Here is a 24,317-nt window from a genome sequence, read left to right as displayed (position 1 = left end):
GATTGTTAGTCGTAGTAGGCTGCGCATCATCACCACCAGACTGTGTATCGATACCACCAGGCTGCGCATCATTAACAACAGCGAGACTGGGCTCCAAGGGGGCAAAAGGAGTGGCAGAGGGGTCTGCGTTAGCAACGCGAGGGCCTGAGTTGGCAGCGTGGGAGTCTGAGTTGGTAGCGCGGGGGTTTGCATTGACCACGTGGGCTGAAGGAGCGGCATCCGTGTGAGAAGGAGCGGCATCCGTGTGAGAAGGAGCAGCATCCCTGTGGGTTGAAGGGGAGTTGCCATCTTGAGCAGCCACACGATCCTCCAATGCAGCGAGACGACTGAGAATGGTGTCCAAGGATTGTTCGAGGACAGAGGACATTCTGGTCAAAGCGGAGTTGAGCATGGATGCAGATGAATCAGCATTAGATTTGGAGGCAGCGATGGACTCTCTTGTAGAGTTAAGAATAGTTTCGGTTGCCTTCTCTGCTTGGATGCGGACACTTTCCTGGGTACGATGAGAGTTGTTTAGAAACTCATCGAACAAAGTGTAGAAATTAGTGTTGCACTCACAGAATTTGGACATAAACTGGTTCATCTTTTGCATAAGAGCATCTTGTTGTCGAGAGGATTCAGCAGCAAAATTCACCAAAAAGGAAGAAGGATCTTCAGGCACTGAATGAGTGACTAAGGTACGAAGTTGGCTGCTATCCATCTTTCGCTTCTTTCTATCAATGTTCGATTGTATGCCACCCTCAGCATGAGCGACATCATGAGCAGATGAAGCTTGGCCTTGAGCGGATGACAGTGAGCCTCGAACAATTAATTCACCGGAGGACATCGTGAAGAAGTCCAAAATTTAGAGTTATTAAAAATTTGTAGAATCACTTGCAGCTCCAAGCGAAAAAATAGACAGATAGAAAGGAAAGAATCCAGAAAAATTTAACTTTCCACAATTACAATATCATAGATACAATCTCTAGAAATCCAAAACATGTTTCGGGCTCACAGCCCTCATCAGTTGGATTGATGGAAGCGAGAGAAGAGAAAAATGAATGAATGTGGAAAAAATTAAGGAGGGGATAGGATATAAATATCGAATATCGACCCTCGAATAACCAAGAGGTGTGACCCCTGGATATGGCCGACCCAAAGAGGGGACCCCCGCCTAAAATAAAATTAAACTATTAATACATTAATGTATTAATAATAAAATTAAACTATTAATACATTAATGTATTAATAATAAAATTAAACTATTAATACATTAATACATTAATGTATTAATAATATTAAACTATTAATACATTATTGTATTAATAATAAAATTAAACTATTAATACATTAATGTATTAATAATTAAAATTAAACTATTAATACATTAATGTATTAATAATAAAAATTAAACTATTAATACATTAATGTATTAATAATAAAAATTAAACTATTAATACATTAATGTATTAATAATAAAATTAAACTATTAATACAATGTATTAATAATAAAAATAAAATTAAACTATTAATACATTAATGTATTAGTAATAAAAATAAACTATTAATACATTAATGTATTAATAATAAAAATTAAACTATTAATACATTAATGTATTAATAATAAAAATAAAATTAAACTATTAATACATTAATGTATTAATAATAAAAAATTAAAATATTAATACATTAATGTATTAATAATAAAAATAAACTATTAATACATTAATGTATTAATAATAAAATTAAACTATTAATACATTAATGTATTAATAATAAAAATAAAACTATTAATACATTAATGTATTAATAATAAAATTAAAATATTAATACATTAATGTATTAATAATAAAATTAAACTATTAATACATTAATGTATTAATAACAAAAATTAAACTATGCTAGCTCAAGTTGACAACCACGTAGCTCAAACACACAGCCAAGTAGTTCAATGTAATGTCCCCTGCCTGATTAACATAATTAATCTATTTCAATATACTAAAATTGATTGAGAGACTAATCATGAAGCCAGTCATTGATATACTTCAATTTATTAATTATTAAAGTGCTTATTTATTTTCCTCATTACATGATTAATTTCATTATTCATAGTTTTTAATATAAATATCAAACCTTGCTACTACTTCAGTTTTAAGGGAGAAGGGTCTATGTATGTTACCAAAGCGCTTAGAGACCAAATACAATAGGTTCCCTCAAAGATTACAGATCCAAACCCTTACCTATCTTGGGTCTATCCCCTCAAGGCTTATGGGTCACTTATCCCCACCCTATCTTGGGACTTAACCTATTGCTTGGATTTAGACTGCCCCTCTTTGGAACATATCATCCCCATCTTCTTAAATACTGGTATTAGCAGCAAGAATGAAATTGTATTTATATATTCCTCTTATTGTCTATTACCTTAAGAGTTCTTCCCAGTGCTACCTGGAAATGCATTTCCGGCCTTAAGGCACACGTTTCGAAAACAGAAACCGTTTCAGGGACTTGGGCACGGCCAGAAACGTTTCCAAGCCGTCCCCGATTCCTGAAATTTTCTGGAAACCGCCCCGGAAACTCAGAAAAGGTCAACACTTTTTTCGGGGACTGTTGACTGTCCCTGGGACAACTGGGGACACCCAAGTCGTCCCCTAACTGTCCCGAGGACGGATAGCTATTTCCAGCAGTAGGGACAATTAAAAAACAATTTTTTTTATAAAAAATATTTTTTCAGTTTTTAGACGTTGCGATTAGATTTTTTTATTAAAGAAAGAAATTTTTTTTTTTTAAGAAAATCCTTGATCACAACGAGTAATTTTTTTTTTATTTTTTATAATTAATAATTATTAATAAATAATAAATATTATAATAATTTGCAAACTATCAAACTTAGTAAGCGATTAATTTTTTATTTTTTTTTTACACAGTTTCGTTTTCGTTTCACTGTATTTCAATATAATATAATATTGATATACTATATGATATCGATATAGTATTAAATCGATATCATATATGATACCAATATAATACTATATCGATACCATATAGTATATTAATATATGATATCGATATAGTATTATGTCGATTATATGATATCAATATAATACTATATCGATATCATAATGCTTTCCCAAACCAAAAAAATAAGAACATTGCTTGGCGGATGGGAAAAGTTCACGACAACGCTCAAGAAAACCAAAAAAATACTAGTGAAAACGTGAAGTCAAAGACTCAGAAGTGAAAGGGTTATTAGAATTAGAATCAAGACTCTAATTTATAAATGTTATTATGTTGCTATGATGATTGTTTACTATCTTACAATGTTATATATATATATATATAGTGGTCCCCTGTTTTGGGGGAAAAAAAAACATCCCGGAAACCCATTTCCCCATCCCCCCCGTCCCAAAAACTCGGGGTAACATAGGTTCTTCCTAATCAACAGTCTGAAATTATTATTTTTTTACTAATCAAGGCATTATACATATATATACATAAATAAATAAATGAATTAAGTTATATTATCAATTATTAATGTATTTTTTGCTAATTACATATTGTATAAATTATTAATACCACCGCTACCTAAAAACATTAGTTGTTAGTATAATTGTGGCTGTAAAGGCAGACATATCTGACATGCGTCAGATTTGGTCTGCCACTATATATGAAATTAAATGACTTTCATACATATTGCAGTCTATATTAATATTACTATTAAATTCTGCATAAAAACATTATCAGGCTTCATATATTAAGCAAACCGTTGGGAGCTAGATGGAAATCGCTAACATCCTCTGACTCAACCTTTCCATTTTCCTATCCTTTGATGCCCCCCCTAGCACTTAAAACAATCCTCTATATATATTGTTCAAAAAGCCTCTTCATAGAAGAGAGACATTACTTTCCAATCACATATTTTTGCTATATAATAATTGTTATGTTTCTAACATTTGTTTGTTAATAAACACAAAGAGATGGAATCGCAGCCCTTTATTAATTATGTTTTTGACTATAATGAATCGCTCTTGGGTCAACATATTACTTGTGTCATTTTCGTACTATCTTAATTATTGTTTCTTACTTAATTGCCATTCTTTATGAAATATGAATCGCACTCTCAGCATTTGTCTTCTGAATAAAATCAATTACATCTATATCCTTCACTTCAGCAATTCTCTATAATTGATTCACCTTTTTATTATCTTCATGCTAATCGACCCCTTTACAACACCAATATTTATGCCAAGCAATAATAGTGAGAAAGATGCCACGACAGGTATAATTCACGAAACCAAGTTTGACCAACTATGAAAGCCATGATTCCTCCAACATCCTCTTATTTCAACGGCTCATGCAATGTGACTCTAGTTATGGTGCATTCTGGCCTATAAGGCAATATTCTTAGTGGGAGCATGAAACTCAACCAGATAACTAGGTAGCTCAACTAGACAACGAGTAGCTCAACCAAACAACCAAGTAGCTCAAACAAACAATCATATCCTCCTTATTTTATATATCCTCCTTATTTTATACGACCTTGATCATCAATGACAACATATCCAACAATCTCCCCCTTTGTCATTGATGGCAACTCCATTTGAAACCAACCTAAAACAAAGAAGCTCTAAAATAATACTACTCCCCCTTAGACATCAATGACTGAAACCAATTTGCATAACTAAAATGGGGATAAAAGAATATGACCATGAAAAACTCCCCCCGAGTCCAAACAACAATTCAATGATGGAGTGGAATCACTCCCAACCTCTCCCTTTTGATATCATCAAGTATGCATAAATTGTTAGCAGCCCTGCTTGCATCAACAATTAGTTTACCGTCTTTTCTAATAAAACAACAATCTGAATTAAAAACTAATCTATGTCCTTGATCACACAACTGACTCACACTTAACATATTTTGTTTCAGACTCTCTACATATAAGACATTCTCAACTTTTGTCTCAACATCATCCAAAACAAGTGTACCTGTACCATTGATTCTTGTAGATGTATTACCACCAAATCTTACCATACCTCCATTAATGTTTTTGAGAGTGATAAACTTGCTCTTGTCTCCAGTCATATGCCTAGAACAGCCACTATCAATATACCATATGTCTTTTTCATTTTGTGCACGAGAGGTTGTTTGCACAATCAAAGATTCTACTAGCACTTCTTTCTCCTTCTTCCTCCAAACCTTAGCAACCTCCTTTGCTTCAACCTTCTTGTTCAGCTGAGAAAAATCTGCCATTCCACTTTTACAAACTTTTGCAATATGACCAAAGTTATTGCATTTATAACATACAACATTGTAGTTCCTTGGAGAAGCAAAAGAATTCCTACTCATAAGTCTGAAATGATTTCTTGCAAACATTCTACAATTGATTGCCTTGTGTCCAAAATAATTGCAAGAGAAACAATAGCCATGAAAGAAAAAATTATTAAACCTGTTCATACGTGCTTGTCTTGAGATAGGAGGCTTCTTGAAAGCATTATTTTTTATTTTTTATGATGAATCCTTTAAAATATCAACGCTGGTCTTTTGCTCTTCTTCTTTTGTAGACGTAGAGCTTTGACCTTCTTCAAGACCAACTCCACCTTTATCAGAAGATGATCTTTGTAAGCCAATGACCTTGTCCAAGGACATAAAAAATTTCTCATTTATCTTCTCATGATTCCACTATATCAAGGCTTTATCTAACTTTCTAAGTGAAACAATTTCAGCTTCAAATCTTTTATAGTTTTCTTCCTTGAGCTTAAGCTGTTTTTTAATTTCTTCTTCTATTTTCTTTGCTTCTTCAACCTGAATCTTCAAATCATCTATCAATTTTTCTGCTTCCCCAAGAGCTTGAGATATCTTGGTATTTGCCTCATTCTCATCTTGTAGCAACAACTTCAAGTTCTGATTTTTCTTTCTAACTTTTCTGATTTCATTTAAAGCACTTATTAGCTCCTCTTCAAGATCTACTTCTTCATCAATATGATCTTCATATTCTTGCTTTTCATCATGTACTTCTTCTATGGCCATGAACAACATTTCCTCACTTAAAAGACTCTTCATCGCTAACATCGGATGAACTACTTTTTTCCTTTGAATAGAAACTCTTTTTGGATTTTTGAAACTTCTCTTTTCCCTTATACTTCTTGTTGGACTTAGGCTTCTTTTCATAGTTGTTGTCCTCACATTTTCCATGTGGACATTTGGCTGCAAAATGTCCTACCTTGCCATAGTTAAAGCATTTGAAAGGCAACTTGCCTTTATATTTACTAGAACCTTTCTTCAACTTCCTCATAAAATGTGCTTCATCAGAATCAGATTCTTCATCAAAATTTTCAATAGAAACACACTCCTTGGCTTTACCTTTCTTCGAAGCTTTGAAGGCTACCTCATTTTTTGGATGAAGAATCAGTATTTGTTGTCATCTCATATGCCATTACAATACCATGAATCTCATCAACAATTAACTTATCAAGTTCCTTCATTTCTTCAATTGCTGAAACTTTTGCATCGAATCTCAATGGAAGAGACCTAAAATGTTTTTGAACTACAATAGGGTTTTCAACCTTTTCTCCTGAAACCTTAAGAGAATTTACAACATCATCTACTCGCAAAAAATAAGCACCAACATTTTCTTCTTCCTGCAATCTAAGACTCTCAAAATGTCTTCTATGAATCTGAAGCTTTGTCTTCTTAACCTTATCATCTCCTTCATATGATTTTTAAAGTTTCTCCCAAATATCATGAGTTGTATCGTAATGCATAACTTTCACAAATTCAGTCTCAGACAAACCACATAAGATTGCATTCATGGCTTTAGCATTGTTTCCAAAAGCCCTCTTTCTTTCAACATCCGTTGGAGAGTTTTGAGAAATTGTATATCTAGACACTACACTATTCCAAACATCAAAACCAAGAGACATTAGATCAGCTCGCATTCACACACTCTAGAATGCATAGTTGGAGCCATCAAATAAGGGTGCTCTATTTGTAGCAAGACCTTCAAGAGTACTTATGTGTGCTATCAGGATGAACCTCCAAGCGTTTAAGTTGTATTTTTTAAGGTAACCGACTCTGATACCAATTGAAGAGCACACAAAAAATACTAAGAGGGAGGGGGTGAATCAGTATTTTAAACTTTTAAAAACATGAAACCATATAAAACTTTGAGAGAGAAAATAACAAGATGAAAACACCGAATTTCTCATGGAAAACCCTTTCGGGTAAAAAACTACGACACTCAATAGCTTTCATTAACAAAATAGGCACCAACCCAGATTACATAAGTGAGCACCAACTCCCAAAGAGCACCAAACCTCCTCGAAGCACAAACTCCAATCAGCTGAGGCACCAACCTCCAGTTTCAGCACCAACTCAAAAATACACTTCATATCAGAATAACATACTCAACACAATCATATCCTACACACCCTACACTTCACTTAATTGTATGCACCTTATATTCTTAGCAGTTAAGGTACCAAAAACAAACATGCAACCGAACGAACCAAAGATTTTTTTGTTTTACCTCCTCATTTTAACCACTTCACACAATGCATGTATATCAAGTTTCCAAAGAATCATAACTCCTTTATGAAACACAACTCATAACCACACAGCATATCTGATTCAGATTCACAACGTATACATGGATTCAAGCCGTAGAAAAGATGTACCATCAATATCCCTATTCTAGCATAATGAAAATCCTCAAAAATATGTTTCCACTCAAGAGTATTAATATCTTCTTGTTGTAGGCCTTGAATAGTTGTGATGAAACATTTGAATTAAACTTTTTAATTTCTGATCTGACATCCGTCAAATATCATGAACAAAGTTGTTACAACCACTAAACTTAGCCACCACCTCCACTTACTTAAAATGAAGCATTATCAAACTGTAACAGTAAAGGATGAGCAAAAAAAACAAACCATTCCAAAGAGAGCCGCCTCCAAAAATAGACCTTCCATTCTCATAAAAAACGTTACTAAACAGCAAACGTCAAAAATAAACCATCACACAAAATAAAGAGAATGTCCATCATAAATTTTGACGCAGCCCATGAATCTTGCCTTTCCATTTAATTCTCAGCTATTTAGAAGAGTCAACCTTCAAGAATGACGTGGCAAATAATCTGACTTGGCAAGACAAGCTAACAGCAAGTAGGTGACATGGACAAGTAGCCAACTCAAGCTGACAACCATGTAGCTCAAACACACAGCCAAGTAGCTCAACCAAATAACCAGGTAGCTCAACTAGAGAACCACCTAGCTCAACAAAACAACCAAGTAGCTCAAACAAACAATCATATCCTCCAAATTTTATATGACCTTTATCATCAACCTTTGACATCAATGACAACATATTCAACAATTTTTACATAGAAAAAGTGAAAATCTAAGTTGTTCCTTTTATTTTTTCTATCTTTACTCAAAGACAAATCTTCAAAATTGCTTGAAAATTCCAAATGCGACCTAGGTTCATCCCAAAACTATTAGATAATTGTTCATTGGCCACTAGACAATGCTGCAACAAGATCTTCAATAATAGGTGCCTAATTTCAAGTGTTTTCATTGGGTGAGCCATTTATCTTCATGGTTTTTGAATGGAATTTGTTTATTGCTCTAATTTTCCTGCAAGAACCTCTTTAGAACTCTCTCCCACACCCATCCAATCCATTTCGCATACCATTTCAATCCCTTTTTTGCATCTCCCACCCTCCATTTCCAATATTGAAGCCATACCCTTGTGTATTTCAATTCCTCTTGATTTTCCTCAAAAACTCCATCAACCCACTTCCATTTTTCTAATTTATAGACCTTATGCCATGCTCTTTGATTTCCATTAAGTCATTATGCCATTTTAGTGTGTTTCCTATCACCCATTTGTGAATGCAAACAATTGTTTGCCACCTTTGAGAGTTGTGAGCTATTTCCATATCAAACTCTCACCTAAGTGCTTCAAACTTGTGGTTTTTGTTGTGACGTTTTCACACATCATCCCATTGCAAATGGGGAACCCCCACGTTTTTTGCTTTCTAGGTTAGTTGGTTTGGGTTAGTTTTCTTAGTTTGGTCGTTTCTTTAGCTATTAGCCTTTTGCTTGAGGAAGTGCAATTGCTCAGGTGACCAAGAAGTGATCGGGTCATTTCTCCCTCTTTAGGTTGGAATGAGATCAAATTGCTCTCATGGCTTAGGAGATAAACGATTTAGATGATCACTTTATTTGATCATCACATACCTTCAAAATCATAAATTAATGACATTGAGTTTAAGTATGTAGAGTTGTCAAAGAGGATGGAATGCTGGAGAGGAAGATAGTAGAGGCCTAGACAATCATGAAACGACTTAGGGCAAGGTCATTGAATGAGCAAAATAGAACATTAATGTCATTTCCTTTGCCCCGACCTACCATTTCCTTTGCCTACTCAAAACCTCGACCTACCACTTCCTTTGCCTAGTCAAATCCCCGACTAGCATGATAGAGTCTTCATGCTTGGCAAAACAAGCTTTGATTGAAGTAGATGTTGATATTGTGAGAGATTATGATGACCGAGATAAGTGAAATCCCCTTGCAGCCATTGGATGTCTTGAACCAGCTGGTTGAGCGTGTGAAGTTAGCATTTTGGAGGTACTGTCATTGACCCCCTAAATCCCCGAACTATCTAAGTCAATGCCCCTATAAATCTTCAGCCTGCTCATTGGCACAGTCAATGCCCTATCAAATGTTTGACCTGTCTATGCCGATTGTCAATGAGGTCCCAAAAGCACGGACTTCTTGAGAAGCTACTTCCAAATTCATGAGTAATAGCAGGTCTTAGACCTGAAAGTAACCAAAATCAGACCTGAAATTGATAAAAAAATTAAAATCAGACCTTGACGCAAGTTCAAATCAGAAACCAAAATCAGAATCAGGTGTCCAATAGTGAAAACCAGACCTGCAAAATCAGAATCAGACCTTGAAATGTGAAAATCGAGAATAAAAAAAAGGAATTCATTTCAGATTCTAAGGACGACATTGCTCTCTTCTATGTCTTGACCAAGGTTTGATTGATTTTCAGGTTATGGAGACAAGCTAGAGAGAGACTCAAGATGTGGAAGAGCTTAGCAACGCATGATGAGGATTAGCTCCAAGGTGAAGGCATTCACAATGACAAGTGCGGATAAAGAAGACAAGACATGAAGGATAAAATGATATCCAGTCACACAAGGTTACACACACAACCACACCTGTTAGGGTTAGAATAAGAAATCCAAAACCAGCAAGAAGGAACCCTACACCTTTTGATCACCGAGAGCCCAAACTAGGAGGGTGAGAGCATACGGTAGCAGGGGATCATTAGTTGCAAACTGCTGAAGTACTAAATACAATAATGGGCAGCAAGCCAACCCCTTCCGCTTATCCAGCGGGTAAACAAAGAAACTTGGCGGTAAACCAGCCAAGAGAACAAACACTCCAAAGCACGAATCACTCTACCGCAATATTTCAGCGGGAGGACTAAACACATAACAAAACTCAACTCAACCGCTTGTGCAGCGGGAGGATCATTACAACAAATATCACTCAACCGCTTATGCAGCGGGAGGACTGAGTTACAAATATCAAATATAGGCGACAAGCCAGCCTCTTCCACTTTTCAGCAGGTATGCTTACAATCTAGAAATGGTTGATACTTGATAGTACTACTATTCAACCTTACAAAATAGAGAGGAGAGATTAGAATAGAAGAACAATGCTGATCACAACTGAAAACTACTATCAAACCCAACTCAAGCATAAACAACTACTAGTGTCTTTAATTCTGAAAATGCATAACAGGCAAACCAACCACTACCGGAAACACCAAAATGCTCATAACTAATTCAAATCAACTCGGAATCACACCAAATCAAAAGCAAATGAATGACTTAAGTGAATATTTTAGAACCTCAAACCTGCAACTTCAAGCCCAAATAACAGCAGCACGCATCCCAAGGCAGCAATGAAAAAGACGTCCTAGCTGAAAAGTTCGATTTGCAACAATAAATCCAAATCAGCAAACTTGCGGCTGTAAATTGGTAGACCTCATCGCCTTAGTGGTAGGAAACTTCAAAGCTAATACCCAAAATGATATAATCAACGGGTAGGGAGGTATATTCGAAACACTGCTTCAGCCACTTCACAACCAGCAACACACAAAAACACACCTTCACTCAGAAAACTGAAAACACCACAGCAAAATCCATCACAATGAAGCTCATTATATTCCTCAAGATGAGAAATAGGCTCTCCCATAGTTAGGCACTATCTCACAAGTGTTAGCGGTAATATTGTACGGAAATAAAACAGTAGTTAATTAAGTAGTACTTGTCTTTGTTAGTATGGTAACCAAGGGATGGTAGTTACGGATGCGACAGTTGTCCCTCGCACCCCCTCGGTTCCCTTATATACCATGGAAAGTCATTTGTAAAGACACGCATGATGATGAATGGAATAGTATCTCTTGTATTTGCTTGATCTTATCTGGTATCTATGGCATTATTGTGTTGCATTGAGTATTCTATCTGTATGTTCTAAATTGTTCACCCAGAGGGTAAACATCTGGTGCTGCTGCCGAAATTTATCCGGAGCACCAGAGTATACTACATGGCACATGGATAATGGGACAACCATTGGTCGAAGGGACAAGCAGTAACCTGGATGAAGAACCTGAAGAACTGTTCAAGGGGGAACTAGCACTCACAAAAGATTTCTCTTGCATCCTCCAGCTGCCGAAATTTATCCAGAGCATGAGAGTATACTACATGCACACGGATAATGGAACAACCATTGGTCGAAGGGACAAGCAGTAACACGGATGAAGAACCTGAAGAACTGTTTGAGGGGGAACTAGCACTCACGAAAGATTTCTCCGGCATCCTCCAGGTGGCGATTGAAACACACGTATAAAGGGAAGCCACCACCGAAGATGTTCCAGACGACACTGTGTGGAGTGCACTTGGTGTAAGCCCAACGGTAAATCAGTTGATGAGCAATTTGCCCAACCTTCTGGCACATGCATTTTTGGCTCTCCAAAACCACAGGGAAGACACCTATCGGGAGAACCGACGCCAGCAAATCCTACGGGAGTTTCACGAGCGCCAAGAGGAGGAGCGCAATGAAACCGACCGAGGGATGAATAATCCCTGAATGTGTACGGGCAAAGGAGAATAAACAAGAACACCTCCATTGTAGTGACATACATTGTATACCAAGGATGAATTAATAAAAGTGTTCTTTTCAATATGATGTCTTGTTCTATTGCATAAGGAGAATTTAAAATTAATACCCAATCTGCTAAATAAGGACAAAAATAAGAAGGAATACATAGGGGACTCTAAAGCCACTCAACAAGCATTAATTCTCAAGCAGCAGGTAGAACGAAGAAGAAGATTCAGGAGGATTGCCGAGGAAGGAAGCGGCGGAAATGGCAGCAATGGCTCTGGCAAGGGCCAGGTTTCCACACTAATAGAAACCACAAGGAAACGGTTGGGGGACCTTTCCCTAACATTGGAGGAGATCGATGACGGGAGTACAGTAGAGCCATACACGCCATACAGAGGTGCCAAGACCAGGAGGGAAGACTAGACAGAGACCAAGGACAGAGAGGCCGAGGATACCGGTGCGACCGAAGGTGTCGGGAGGACACAAGTTCACGGTAGTAGAAGCAATCTGTTCGAGGCAGGCTCATCACACCCTGGTAGTCAGAGCAACTTGGTGGGACCCAACAGACCAAATCTTGACGAAGTACCTTCAAGAGGACCAGTGTCTGGAAGAGTTCCTGGAGGGTTAAATTCGAGTTCCGAAGGGCAAATCGAGCCGCCCCCATGAAACGTACTGGTGTATCGGCAAAAATTAACGAAGTTCACTAGAGATGGGAAAGAAGACCCCATACGGCATTGTCGTACATGTGAGACAATCCGATCAGCCAATGGCATGACCGATAGGGCGGAATGGATGGTGCGATTCCCCGCCACCCTATGAGGAGTAGCCATCGATTGGTACTCGGATGCTGATAAACCCAAACTAACAACTTGGGATGAATTGCACAAAGCCTTCGAAAAGGACTTTCGACTCCTCAGAGACGATAATGAAATCATAGCAGAAGTCCTAAGCACCAAGCAAGCGAAAAATGAGACCATCCGAGCATATAACCGACGCCTCAAGGAATTGTTGGGAAGAATGGATAACCAGCCCGGCGATGGGTTAAAGAAAAGGTGGTTTGTGGAGGGCCTAAAATCGTCACTCAGAAGAAAAATGAAAATTGTACCCCCCACATCCTACGACAACGCCTTTAACCGGGCAATGGACCCAAGCCAGGAAGCACTCAACTTCGAAGCAATAGTCTGGCTGAATTTGTGCCAGACTATTACATCGAAGTTGAGTGCTTCCTAGCTTGTGCCAGTGCTTCCTAGCTTGTGCCTATAACCGGGCAATGGACGCCAGCGGTGGGAAAAATTGGCAAAAGCAGTTACGGCAGTTACCTGCTACAGTGCCATCAACCTCCGGGAATACGAAGGCTGTTCGGATTTTGCCTTCGGGTGTGAAGGTCAAGGGCGGCATGGCGAACAACAGCAAAAGTAAAGGGAAAAAGGTACAACCTAAAGTGCAGCAGCAGATGGCAGCAAAGAATGATGTGACGATGGACACCATTACCTTTGAGGGTTTGACTAGAACAAATTGCAGGAAATGGTGGAACGAGACCCCACATGATGAACCCATGAAGACACAGCTGCGACAGGCACAGGTACAGTGGGCCATCCAGATGCCCATTTTCTGTATTAAGGACTTTGAGGTGGTGTTGTGGGCCATGATTGGGGCCTATGACCCACATAGGCGGCAATCTGTATTTGATTACGAGCACCGACAGATTACAGTGTCCTTCGCCTCGACAAGATTTACAAGAGTTTTTGGTATTCCGGGGGTGCAAGGAAAGAAAGTGGACAAGGCCTAGAAAATATCCCCGGATCTAAAAGATAAAATTCTCAAGCTCATGTGTCGCGACGACCTCACACAAACAGAACTTGATAGTCTCCAACATGCAAGCAAAGGAGAGGTCTGAAGAAGTCATTCCTGAGAGAGGGGATCTGGCGGTGCCTTGTGGATGTATTGAAGAGCCGCCTAATGGGAGCGAGTAGGGCCTCAGATATTGCCATGGCACAGGTACTGCTGGTGAATGGCATCCATAATGGCGTAGTATATGATTGGGCATCAGTACTAGCAGATAGGATGGAGGAATTCATGACCCTCTAGCACAGGACCTTCTACATGCCCTACCACGCGATTGGACTCTTCCTGGATGCGGTACGCCTTCAGGGCTCACCGGACGCACAGCACTTGGCACCACACGGTTGTGTACACCCTGGGTAGCCCCCTATATTTTATTGGATTCACTTGGATACCATGGCACCAAGCGGAGATACACACTCAACCAAGAAACGGAAGCGGCAAGTGGTGGTGTTGGAGGCGGAGACAGAGTCGGAGTCCACGTCTAGTGACCTAAGTGAGGACGCAGAAGACTCGAGCGACACATCACAGGCCACGGGGGTAGTTTCAGATTGGTGGGTAGAGGCGCACAGCAGGTGGAGGAGGAAATAGGGACAACATTGTAATGTCCCCTGATGCGATCTACCTTAATTTAGTCCTGAGACAACCATTCCAACTTAGGGTGAGGATTATAATACATTTATAATAAATATAATTTTATCAAATGCAAGGACATTTCATTATAATATTTAACTTAAATTTTAAACATAGTTTGGACGATAAGACTTATCTTGATAGTTTCTTTCTGATTTGTGTACTAGAAACATATTCCTCCTTGTTTGTGAATTTTGCTGCTCGATTGAGCCCTTCAGATTAGATTAATAAAATATATTCTTCCCCAAATCTTTTATAAAGTCTTCCCAATTCTAGCACAAGATAACCATAATAACCTCTTCCCAAGGTCTGCCATAATCTCCAAGAACACATTCATTAAATAGGTGTATATAATTCATCTTCACCACCCTTCTTTACTTGCTTATCCAATCGATCCTTTATGTATCTTCTATCTCTTAGAGATGTGCCCTTTTAGAGTAGACGTCTCTTATCAAAAGTTTGTAACTCAAAGTTTATTACTTTTCTAAATTAAAACATTTTACACTTGCTCCTTGTAATTGCACCTTAACATAGTTACTTGCAAATTGTATCTTTCAACAATTCTTAATGAATCATAAGTAACGAATACAAACATTATAAGAGATCATTGCTGCGTATTAATTCTTTCCCGACTGATCAACTTAAACATTACCTCGATTGTTTCATATTTGACTTAAAATTTGTTCAGAGTCACAAAAATGCTTTATGAGGTCAACTCTATCAGCTTTGGCTGTATTGAAGACATCATCGGCTGTATTGAAGACATCATCTTCTTTCTATCATCGGTTGTATTGAGACTTCAAGTTGGCTGCTTTTAACATATTATGTTCTGATAAATATATTTGGTTCTGTGTTGGCTTTTCTGAGCGCTCCCTTTTTCCTCCTTCCTCTTTCCCACGCGTTATGCCTTAAATACCATCGGGGGGGTTGGGGCGGACCCAACCATTCGTCGTGACTGTTGAGGGAGGAGTGAATGGGGGTGACTGTTGGAGTCACCACACCCTAGCCCACCCAACTCTCCTTTCGGCGCCTTTCAAGTTATACGCACCGCATCACATACAATGTGATTGCTGGGTGCAATACCCTCGGTAAAGTTTAGCGCTTACTTAAAAAGGGTATCGATGCATTATAAATATTTTATTTATGTATATTGATATGGGGTCTATTTTAATGTTATCGTATAGTGATAAGATCTCATTACTTTAATAATAATGTTTATAATGCATTGTATATTTATATTGGTTTCTTGATATCAAGCTTGTTTTCTTATTAATTAGTTTAAATCTTTAATTTAAACTTATTTAATTGTTTATTGATTTTAATTGTCTCCATGTACGGCTAATGTAGAAACAATTCTGAAATGGCCAACCCATCAATAGTGTAAAACGGCTATCTTAATTTATTTTATTATTATTATTTATTTATATTACTTATATTATTATAATTTGAAAAATATGAATTTAATATTAAGCAATATAAATTTTATATAAAATCTTATTTGTTATTAGTAAATAATGATTATATATAACATAAATAATAATCATAACAAATAATAATAAACATTAATAATTATATATTAGAGGAAAATCGTGAAGTCTCATAAATGAGACGATTTTCCAATATTATTAAATGTTAACTAATAAATGTTTTAATTATCGTCTTTATATAATCCCATGTCCCACGGGGGTAGTTTCAGATTGGTGGGTAGAGGCGCACAGCAGGTGGAGGAGGAAACAGGGACAACATCTTCTACAATAGCAAAGACGGCCACACTTCCACCTCTCTCAATTGTGCCAGCAGCAGCCACATTATTGGTAGTGTCGGTTCCTAGTTTTGGGCAGGGCAGGACACCCGTGCTAATGGTCCCCCCACAAGCAGTCGCGACAGTGGTAGCCTTACCAGAGCATCAAGTGGTCGACGATAGGAGTCTCACGACAGCAATAGAGGTTGGGGAAAGTAGCGGGAAGGTAGATAGGGAGGCCATACGAGCAGAGCAGCTTGGAGGGAGTGGTACGCCTTCCCAAATGGATATGCCTTCCCAGATGGACATGAGTGCGCGGCTGAGCCGGTACAAATGACACCACTAGCACCATTTGGAGTAGTGGTCCTCTCCCCATGGCAGTAGCCGAGCCCGCACGAGATTGTGGACCTGGTCAGAGACAATCCACCAGCACGGATTTTGCAGAGTGACCACTCACCCATTCGTGAGTTCGTGCTGAGTCCCAGACAGGAGGAGGAGTTGATTCCCAATCCCCCGCATGACGAGCCATTCCAGAGTCCTCACAGAGATGGTGTCCTAGCATCTCCGAGAGTGGAGGGCAATAGGGAATTGGAGCAGTTCCTTGCTGATATGGTTGTGGAAGCCTGACGAATGGTAGCCTCTACGCGGTCTCAGGGAGATGCTCGGACAGAGGAGTTGGAGCAGCTACTCGGGTTTATGAGGGGAAGGTGCATAGCACACTTCGCACAATGTTTTGAGTCTGGTGGATGGCCTGCTACGGAGAGACTAGTAGACAGGTTGGCGAGACTAGTAGACAGACCTTGTTGCAGCGGATAGAGCAAGTTTTCCGAGAGACCTACTATGAGTTGCGAAGGACACAGTTTATTGCCAAGAGTACCGAGACCCAACGCCAGGAGACTTTGTTGGCACGAGACGAGTTGGTTGCTCGACTCCAGCAGATGGAGGACTCGCACAGAGAGCAATTGGCTCGGGAGAAGGCCTCATGGGAGGCAGAGTGCGCTACCTTGGACTCAGTGCTAGCCGAGGAGAGGTCGGTGAAGTGTGCCTTGGAGGTAGAGTTGGCAGACGCCCACGAGGACAGGGCTATGTTGGAGAGTCGCCTGGGTAGTGCCTTGGAGATGGTAGAGCAAAAAGATAAAGAGGTCTTGGAGGCGGCAATGATGGTGAAGATAGCAATGGAACGCCAGATGGTTGCGGAGCAGGACCTCAAGCTGCGGACGGAGCAGGTCTATGAGCTATGGGCTCGCTTGACAGCCGCACCCCGCACATCGGCACCCTCTTCATCAGGGACGTCCTCTGCACCCCCTTAGTTTTTGATTTTGGGTTCTGTTGTAACAATGTATTCCCCATTTTGTTTGTAAGTCGTCCGGAGACGACCTTGTTTTTTGGGGGGGATGATGTTAGCGGTAATATTGTACGGAAATAAAATAGTAGTTAATTAAGTAGTACTTGTCTTTGTTAGTATGGTAACCGAGGGATGGTAGTTACGGGTGCGAGGGACAGCGGTAATATTGTACGGAAATAAAACAGTAGTTAATTAAGTAGTACTTGTCTTTGTTAGTATGGTAACCGAGGGATGGTAGTTACGGGTGCAATGGTTGTCCCTCGCACCCCTCGGTACCCTTATATACCATGGAAGGTCATTTGTAAAGACACGCATGATGATGAATGGAATAGTATCTCTTATATTTGCTTGATCTTATCTAGTATCTATGGCATTATTGTTTTGCATTGAGTATTCTATCTGTATGTTCTAAACTGTTCACCCAGAGGGTAAACAAGCACAAAACTGGCACAAGCTAGGAAGCACTCAACTTTGAAGCAATAGTCTAGCACAAATTCAGCAACACTTTGTTATAAAATGTTCAAGATACCAAATGAGAGACCAAGCTCTCATATTTATAGATTCTGAGACCCCAAATTCACCTCCAAATGGCGTCCAAATTACAACTTCTTCATTTGCATTTCATTTCCCACTCCCTCATGTGTTTGGCATCCCCTCCTAGGCAAAAAGTTAGAACTTTTTCCTTGGTGAATAACTTGCAACTTGAAACATAATAAACACATGAAATATGCCTCCTATTCTCACGCCACTGACTTAGGGAAAATATAATATTTTTAGGTGCAAAGTATTTTTCCATGTCGTCCAAAACACATTAAATATTAACTCTAGCATAAAGTAATAATATTCAGTGTTCCACGGGGACGCGTCCCCCCCCCTTTTGGGCGTGTCCCCCCATCAGAAACGTCTTGAGGACGGGGGGACGGGGACGTGAGGTCCCCCGCCGTCCCACCACCGCCACCCAAGTGCCGCTAGGACGTGAAGACGTCTCCACGTCCCCGTGTCTCCCAGGGAGACATGGAGACGTGGAGACGTCTCCTTGGGAGACGTTTGGGTGTCTCCTAGAGAGACATGGAGACGCCTCCACGTCTCCTTGGGAGACGTTTGGGCGTCTCCCCGTCCTTTGAGAGACGTGCAGACATCTCTCCAAGGACGGGGAGATGCCCAGACGTCTCCTTTCGCCCCCACGTATATGCAATGTTTAAAATTAAAATTTAAAAAAAAAGTGACTTTTTAAGTTTTTTGAGGGTTAAGGGGTAACTCTAATTGGACGTGGGCCAATAGAAAAATAACACCCGACGCCTTTAGAAAATAATAAAAGTATTTTTGGCCTCGTGGGGCGCTGCCCCTCGACCCCACCTTGTATCATGACAGGGTACGCGCAAGGGGCGCTGCCCCTTGACCCCAACTTGGGGACGCTGCCCCCAAACCCCCGTTGAAAAATATAGGGGGAAACCGCGCCAATAGAAGTAGGGAAAATCTAACCTCCGAGTCTAATTAGGCTCCATATAACAACACAACTTAGAAATCTTGGTATTTAGATATAGTATTTCAAATTTCCTAGTCAAATTTCTTATACTGTAATACTGTCATACATCTTTTCAAAACTAGTTTTTCAAGTACTATATGTATATGTATAACTATATCAGCACCACCACCCCGCCACCCCCCTGCCGCCGTCCCCCCGCCGTCCCCAAACTTAGGCCCTTGGTCCCCCCATCCCAGAGACGCGTCCCCCCGTCCCCAACGCCCGTGGAACACTGATAATATTTAATAAATCACTAAAAATCAAATACTGATTATGCCAAATTCAACTGATGGATTGAAGTGCTGAAAACCATCAAACTAAGCTGGGTCAGAACTCACAACTGAACTGCTAAAAATAGAACTACCTGAAATGACACTTGCTAAAAATAGTAAGTCCTGAAAACAACTCCAAAAAGATTGTTCTTCGAACCCTGTAGCTCAGCTCAAGAAACCCAGAAAAACCCAGTAATCATGACAACTGACCACAAATTACTAAAAATAGTAAGTTTTGCAAACTCGCCTAAACTGATTGCATGTTATACGAGTGCAGAGAAACCCAAAAGGAAACTTTGATTCATTCTGCCAAACTCCAACTGCTTACCACTCAAAATCCTCCTGGAAGATGGAAACCCTAATTTTGCCAAAAAATAGCCTACGGGCCTCCTGAATAGGCTATTCATCACTAGGAGTGATCACTAGCTGGAAGGGGACATTACACAGATGCAGTATTCCTATAAAACCATTTGGTAAACAAACATGATGAAACATGTAGACAACTCTCTGCACTAGAACTTGTACAATTTTTTGCCTATTATGATAAAAGTTATGGACTTGAGGATCACCAAGCTGAAGCTCTTTAGAAGTGTTGAAAGGTTGAGAAAAGTTGTAATTAGAAGACGGAATAGATGGGAGCTTGTATGCAAAACAAAAATCCATTTGATAACTAAAGGACTGAATCTAAGATCTAAAGCGTATTTTCTATAATGGATCAGCTGCATTTTATCAGAAAAGTTTAGAAACATCCAATTTGATCCTTTACGCCCAATCTTCTCAAAGTATTGATGTAATGGATTATCTCTTGAACAGCCCTTAAATTATCAGTGATATGTCCCCTCAAAACAAATGTTGATTGACTGAATGAAAAAAATATCCACCAAAATAATTTTCAATGTTGAATGTTGTAGCAATCACCTTGGACCTGATTTTATAGATCATATTACAGAGACTGTTTAAAATAAATCCAGCAAGCTTGTGAGAATGGGAAATCTTGGGAACCAGAATAAGTCTTGTTTGGTTGAGCTTTTCAAGAAATGTCTGATTTTCAAAGATTCTTCTTCTGTCTTGACTGACTTGAGTTAATTTGACTTGATAATGTTTCTGAATGTCTGGAAGATAGTTGTGAAACTTTCCAAACCCAAAGATTTACAGGGTTGGTAGGAGAAGACAATGTTTTCAAGTTCAGACTCAATAATTGACTGAAGTAAAGATTTTTCATCTTCAGATTGATAAGTACATGCATATTGTTTAGCAATTGGATTAGAGCGCATTTAGTGTTTTCTCAAAATCTAAGTTGGCTACAAATCTGAGCATGACATAATCATGTGGCTGTGGAGCATAAAGCCACAGAATGTTGATGTTAGCAGAGAAATTCTTGTGCTAGAGCCACATATTTTCAAATCTAAAAACAAAATACTTCAATCTGTGAAGAAGATAGGAGATAGCAAAGAGAATGGACCAATGATCCAATAAAGTGATTTCATGTAAATACGAATTGTATATATGTCACCACAAGAGAATTTGATGACTATGAACTACTTATTTGGCTGGATCTCAGTGAATTGATGTTCTACTTTGGGGGCATTGAATAATTTACTTGGGGCTCCACATCCTGAAAATTTTTAAATGCTCATTGATATTTTTATATTCTTGTAGGAGCAAGTCTAACTGGCAAATTGCTTTGCTTGAACTAGATATTTGAGAAAAAAGTTCTTTTATTGGCAGAACTTAGACCCCTAATATTCCAAGAAACAATTTTCATCGATTTGGAGAATTGGTGCTGTAAATCTACAGCTTAGTGCTATCCATCAACAACACTTGTTCACTGTTTTGTCTCTCACTGATTATGTTTTCCCCATAGACAGATTTGATTCAGTCTCCCAGACATGAGCTGATCAGGGATGAGATCCATTAATTGTAAGGGGCTAGTGCTTTTTGTTTTACTCATAGTATTCATTGAAGATTTGTGCTAGAGAATTTCATCAAATAAAGAAGAGGTTTGGCTGACTTACCTTAATATTTTGGAAAGGTGGAGCCTCTGGTGTCTCCTCAGGTACAGCAGGGATTTCTTCTATTTCCTTTGTGTTTGATTCAATGAGAAGTTCAATAGGTTGTTTAGGGTGAGATGCATCGAATAGGAAATCATACTTTCCTTTTCTTTTGTATGCCCTTTGATGACTTATGAATCTAGTCCTGAATCTAGTGCAGGTCCAGACATCTTAGCATGTTGATTTGAGAGAATTATGGATTATGGCTTCTTTCAATGAGGCTCAGGACAGTCTGCTCATTGTAGGCACATTCTGGCGAAATGCCCATGTTCATGCATTTCCTCCATTTGAATGGGATGTTCTTATTGTTTGAGGTTGTTCAAATTCAATACCATCCATACCTAGTATGATTCTGTCTGCAGTGAGCTTCTCCAGATCTATACTTATACAGAGGTTAGCATAGTTCAGAACTCTCTCTTAAGATTATGGTATTGCCAGATGGTTCAGATTCTAGAAAACTTGGTTATGGGCTACCGCTATTTAACAAGATTCAAAAGCATCATTGAGAAGAAAACAGAGAACTAAAGTTTTAAAGAGATGAAGAAACACGGTTCAAATTACAAGTGTGACGTCAACAAAAAACTGAACAAGACTCGAGCTAAAGAATGTCCAACTAAGTGCCATACGGAGGTCCAAAAATTAATCCTAATAAAGTAATCTGAAATATTGGTTATGTGTTTGGTAATACTCATTTATAACTCTAAAACATAAAATAAATTCACTTCCTTCCATAAAATATCTCAAGACTTGTCAAACGATTTTTTAAATGAACAATTGGAGCAATTGTCTTTAATGCACAATTATGTGACTGCACAGTGAATGCATCTTGTACAAGAAAATCATCCTAGTGAAGTGACTGGATTAATAAAATTGGGAGAAACATTGAGCAATTTTATTATTGAATGGAGCTTGCAATATATACAAATGAAATAGTCACTTAACATGTAACCAATCAAATACCCAACCAACCAACCACTATTTCCTCAGTTTCTGAAATCAACCAAGTTGTCAACCAACTCTTTAAATGTCTATTAATATGGCTTTGAAGCTATATTATTTAGGATTTCAAAGTAGTATTGTGCAGCATCGACAAATTGGCCTCTAAACGACAATTCCAGATAAATGAAAAAGAGACTAAAACCAACCTCACAAAGATGTTTAGTTCTTTAATTTTAAAGAACATACAATTAAAAGGTCTTTGTGAAGGTAACATACCAAAGCCTGATCATGAAGCTGCTGACTTTTGTTTTGGACCTGTCCACATCAAACACATATTTATCTCAACTTCTACTTCAGGGCCTATCATCCATTTAGAATGGCCCAGGCCATAATTTGTTAAGAAACCAAAAAGAACTTACTAAAGTTCAAAGCACCTAAATATACCATAAGGGATGAACAAACAAATAAAATTTAGTGCCAGTCATCTGGATTTTCCAAGAGCAAGTTTTCTAACAAGACTATTCAGTTTTTAATTTTTTATTACAATAATCACATTATAGCTATTAAAAAGCATAACCAGGTTAACAATTAAGATCCTCCCTTAAAAATCTTATTGAATCACAGAGCATGGAGAGATGGAGGTTACTAGTGAAGGAATAATCTGGTTCAGGAAATTAGGAACTAGAATCTGCACAGAGAATAATTTTCTCGAGGCATCCTGTAACCTAGTAATAGAAACACAGAAATTATGCATATTATGCTAACACCAAATCAAATTTCACTGCCAGCAAAATCAGCAAAGAGGTTTTCATAATAAAGATTGTGAATGCTAATTGGACAAATACACATGCTATATGGTGCTTGAATACACTGAAGCCAAATTCCAGACCCTTGTAAAAACTATTCTCGGTGAACTTATGACAGTTGGAACCCCATAATCAATCAACATGCTGATCATGAAATATCAAACAACCCTTTTTAGAGCAATGTTAAAGACGAACCCATGGAATATAGAGATAGGCAAACTCTTCATAGAACTCTTTGGACATAAGCATTGTAGTCTACGTAGATTGTTGTGATTGCCTTGTAAGAAATGTAAGGACAGAAAAGAAGGGGATCATCTTGTAATCACAATTTCAAATCTCTAATCATCTTGTAATCACAATTTCAAATCTTTAAAACTGTGTTACCGGTTCATCCCTGGACAACCCTGGGTCTTGGTCCAGTCCAAACCAAGTTCAAGGTCTGGCTCCGGTCCTCTATGGGTTTGGCCAGGGTCCTGCCCACAGCCCGTGGGTTCGGCCTGGACAAACTTGGGCGAACCTGGGCCAAATTTCACCTCCAAATGCAAGTTAGGGTGGTTTCTTTTTTTTTCAAATTAGCTTTCTATTGTAAGGTATCCATCTATAGCAGTGGTAAATAGATTGTCAAAGTTGTGGCATCAAGAAATAACCAACAGGTGGCTATGCTAGAAAAAAAATGGAAGGTCTAATATAAAGCATAAACGCTTACATATCCAATTCTCAATCTCTAATGGTATCAAATTTATAACAATGCATGAATCATGTTTATCATTGTTAAGGACAGCGGATTGTGTCTTCAAGAGTATCAAATGACATCCTCCAGCAGTCTATCAAGTGTGTAGGGATAGTGATCTATGAGCAAGGGTTAGAACCATGTTAAAACCTTGGAACCAGTTCACTACTTTAAGGATACCTTAAGCCTTATCCAAATTCTTGACACATTTCAAGGTCCTATAAACTCAAAAAGAAGCAATCTTAATATCCATAAAGACCTTGTGATACAGCACC

General features: G+C 38.6%; 1 protein-coding gene across 4 annotated transcripts in view; it reads right to left on the bottom strand.

Annotated features, from left to right (window-relative positions):
- LOC131064192 (exosome complex component RRP41 homolog) overlaps nucleotides 1–24,317 on the bottom strand; it is a 215,563-nt gene that overhangs the window by 180,795 nt on the left and 10,451 nt on the right. For 3 of the 4 annotated variants that reach the window (XM_057998240.2, XM_057998241.2, XM_057998242.2), the window contains one exon: nucleotides 22,783–22,821. The exons of the other annotated variant lie outside the window; for it this stretch is intronic. In XM_057998240.2, coding sequence (XP_057854223.1) covers nucleotides 22,783–22,821 — 39 coding nt within the window. The remainder of the gene's footprint in view (nucleotides 1–22,782; nucleotides 22,822–24,317) is intronic. 4 annotated transcript variants of the gene reach the window in all.

Source organism: Cryptomeria japonica, chromosome 6 (assembly GCF_030272615.1).
Source record: "Cryptomeria japonica chromosome 6, Sugi_1.0, whole genome shotgun sequence".
Lineage (NCBI taxonomy): Eukaryota > Viridiplantae > Streptophyta > Pinopsida > Cupressales > Cupressaceae > Cryptomeria > Cryptomeria japonica.
This window is presented reverse-complemented; position numbering and strand designations above follow the sequence as displayed.